Source organism: Microtus pennsylvanicus, chromosome 11 (genome assembly GCF_037038515.1).
Source record: "Microtus pennsylvanicus isolate mMicPen1 chromosome 11, mMicPen1.hap1, whole genome shotgun sequence".
Lineage (NCBI taxonomy): Eukaryota > Metazoa > Chordata > Mammalia > Rodentia > Cricetidae > Microtus > Microtus pennsylvanicus.
Window position 1 is genome coordinate 22,438,387 of NC_134589.1, and position 3,603 is coordinate 22,441,989.

Sequence of the window (3,603 nt, forward strand, 5' to 3'; positions counted from 1 at the left end):
AACAAAATTAATTATTTTGAGGTTTTTATTTAAAATTAATGCCCATTGAAACTATTTAATGTTGCTTACATGTGCATGAGAGTGATACCATACATGAGTAGTGCCTGAGAACCCTCATCCCTAAAGAAAACCAACTTTCCCTTTCCCCAAGATCTGCCCAAAATCAATCCATCAAAAAAATGGCAGCAAGGTGGGGGAGGTGTTCATGGGATTTGGTCTAAAGGGAAGGTATCAAGTTGATTCAGCTGCAAACTTAGTAAGTACTGTGGTCTATCTTGTGCAGCTTGTCCACCTGAACATAATCCACGTGCTGAGACTCTACGTCCAATTCCTTGAGATTAACCTCAGTCTTTGCATTTTTAAGCCGGAACAGCAGAAATGCAGTGTTCTGTTTAGATCATTGACATCAGGTCCATCTCCACTGTTTGACGTAGACACATTGAACAATGTCACCTTTGTATCTCCAGTCAGTTTCATTTGCGTCCATTTGAAGCTCTTGAATTGCCTACTTTGTGGCCTTTCTTGGTCAAGAGGGTGGCAAACTATTTTCACAGGTCACCTCAGGTCAGTTACAGGAAGAGCTGAAGTAGTAGCACTCCTATGTTTATGCTGATCCTACTAACAATAGTCAAGATGTACAAGCAATGTAAATACTCATCAATTGTAAATGTATGAAAATGTACAACAGAAAGACCAGTGCTGTGTGATTCCACTCAAATGAGGTTTCTGTTTTTTTTTTTTTTTTTTTTTTTTTTTTGGTTTTTCGAGACAGGGTTTCTCTGTGGTTTTGGAGCCTGTCCTGGAACTAGCTCTTGTAGACCAGGCTGGTCTCGAACTCACAGAGATCCGCCTGCCTCTGCCTCCCGAGTGCTGGGATTAAAAGCGTGCGCCACCACCGCCCGGCTCAAATGAGGTTTCTGAAAGTCAGATTCAGGGAAGAAGAGAACAGGGTCATTCTTTCAGGGTATGGGTTAAGAGACATGGGAGCTATTAAATATTGTCTATTTACTTCTAATAATCTCATACATCTGGTGGATGACATTGGGTCTACTTTTTTTTTGTGTGTGTGAGTGTGTGTGTTTGTGTGTGTGTATGTGTGTGTGTGTGTGTGTGTGTGTGTGTGTGTGTGTGTATGATACAGTACTGTCGTCTGAGCCAAACATTCAGCTGTGGCCTTTTGTAATCATTCCAGCAGGACTTGGTTACCGTTTACAACCCACACAGAGAGGTGGAAGGGTCAGGAGTTCTCACTTGAGATCCCAGCCATATCCTACCACCAGTTGCATGCTCCTGTAAGCAGTCCCTCATCCGTGCTCTGTAAGCAAGCCAGGGAACTCATTGGCCCCTTCGAGTCAACTTTCTTGCAATCCTTCTTTGGTTGGTTGGTGGGACTGTAGGAGAAATAGATGCTTTGTCTCCTCTGAGAAGGAATTTTAACAACATTGTGTATGTGTTAAAGAGAGAGAGACAGATAGAGAGAGAGAGAGAAAGAGAGAGAGATTTTATTATATTGCACAATAAAGTCTTTTGAGCATGTGGATATACTATCAGTGATTTACTAAAGTATAATGATGACAGACAATGTGCAAAGAATAACAGTCCAGAGTTTATTAAGTTTCCATACATTTTTGATAATTTTATTTAAAGTATCTTTCTCGGTTGTTTAGAGGGAAAGATGAAGATCCAGGCTCAGAAGAGAAGCTGCAGACTGGGTTCCGTACAGAGAGAAAAGGGGAGTGAGAGTGAGTGGACTTGCATTCCATCAAGGTGACAGGCTTCCAAAGTGGTCATAGCCTCAGAGGACGATGGGAGCTTCTGCCCACATGGAGAGACTGGTGAGACACAAGGACAGTTGTCTGGGCATTGTTCAGTTGGAAAGTTGATGAGCAGTAGGCCGGGCAGCAGCTGGACTCACAGCAGCAGGATTGGAAGCATCAGCTGGTCACATGAGTTGGTTTATATCAGGTGGTCTAGCAGCAGGTGTTTTCACAGCAGGCTGGGCAGCAGCAGGGCTCACAGCAGCAGGGCTCACAGCAGCAGGGCTGGCAGCAGCTGGGCTCACAGCAGCAGGGCTGGCAGCAGCAGGGCTCACAGCAGCAGGGTTGGCAACAGGGTGTGCAGCAACAACTGGTCACACAGGTGGGCTTACAACAGGTGGTCTTGCAGCAGGTGGTTTTACAGCAGCTGGGCTGGCAGCAGGGTGCACAACAGCAGCTGGTCACACAACTTGGCTTACAACAAGTGGTTTTGCAGCAGGTGGTTTCACAGCAGTTGGGCTGACAGCAGGGCTGGCAGCAGCTGGTCACACAGGTTGGCTTACAACAGGTGGTCTTGCAGCAGGTGGTTTCACAGCAGCTGGGCTGGCAGCAGGGCTGGCAGCAGCTGGTCACACAGGTTGGCTTACAACAGGTGGTCTTGCAGCAGGTGGTTTCACAGCAGCTGGGCTGGCAGCAGGGTGGACAGCAGCAGCTGGTTATACAGGTTGGCTTACAACAGGTGGTTTTGCAGCAGGTGGTTTTACAGCAGCTGGGCTGGTAGCAGGGTGGACAGCAGCAGCTGGTCACACAGGTGGGCTTACAACAGGTGGTCTTGCAGCAGGTGGTTTCACAGCAGCTGGGTTTGCAGCAGGGTGGACAGCAGCAGCTGGTCACACAGGTTGGCTTACAACAGGTGGTCTTGCAGCAGGTGGTTTCACAGCAGCTGGGTTTGCAGCAGGGTGGACAGCAGCAGCTGGTCACACAGGTGGGCTTACAACAGGTGGTCTTGCAGCAGGTGGTTTCACAGCAGCTGGGTTTGCAGCAGGGTGGACAGCAGCAGCTGGTCACACAGGTGGGCTTACAACAGGTGGTCTTGCAGCAGGTGGTTTCACAGCAGCTGGGTTTGCAGCAGGGTGGACAGCAGCAGCTGGTCACACAGGTGGGCTTACAGCAGGTGGTCTTGCAGCAGGTGGTTTCACAGCAGCTGGGCTGGCAGCAGGGTGGACAGCAGCAGCTGGTCACACATGCTGGCTTACAGCAGGCAGTAGTGCAGCAGGAAGGCTGGCAGCAAGGGGAGCAGCAGGAGCTGGCCATGTTGTCAGGAGTGATTGGACAGTTCTTGTTAAGAGGTGAGTTTTCTACAATATGGTGAGTCTTGCATTCTGAACCTTTTATATGTCAGGCCTTCAAGGCCTGAACCAATCAGCGGACTTTTCCATGATGTTGTTTACACCATTTTCCATATTCACTTTATGTTTCATAAGGAAGTGCTTCTCAATGCTATGCAACATTAGAAAGTTTAATCTGATTCTTCTTCCTCATAGGAACACGTTCAATAAAGGGAAGGGTAAGATACAGCCAGTTTCACTGTACCCTTGGGCATCATCTGGTCCTCTCGTAGCCCTTGCTGTCTTTGGTGAATTAGAGTGTCTGTCTACAGCTTGTCTGTCCTTTTCAGGCATATAATTCTTTGTGCCACCAGCTAGCAAGAAAATTACATAGAGACTAGTAATTAATTATGAAAGCTTGACCTTACCTTAGGCTTGTTTATAACTGGCTCTTATAGCTTAGATTTCCCGTTCCCCATTACTCTACCTGCTGTCACGCTGCTCATGGCTTTTCCTTC

At 47.5% G+C, this 3,603-nt stretch overlaps 1 protein-coding gene across 1 annotated transcript; it reads right to left on the reverse strand.

Annotated features, from left to right (window-relative positions):
• Nucleotides 1-1,970: 1,970 nt before the first annotated feature.
• Nucleotides 1,971-3,071, reverse strand: LOC142831801 (uncharacterized). The gene has a single exon (XM_075942202.1). It carries the CDS (start codon nt 3,069-3,071, stop codon nt 1,971-1,973), a length of 1,101 nt encoding a protein of 366 aa, XP_075798317.1.
• Between the last annotated feature and the right edge of the window lie 532 nt (nt 3,072-3,603).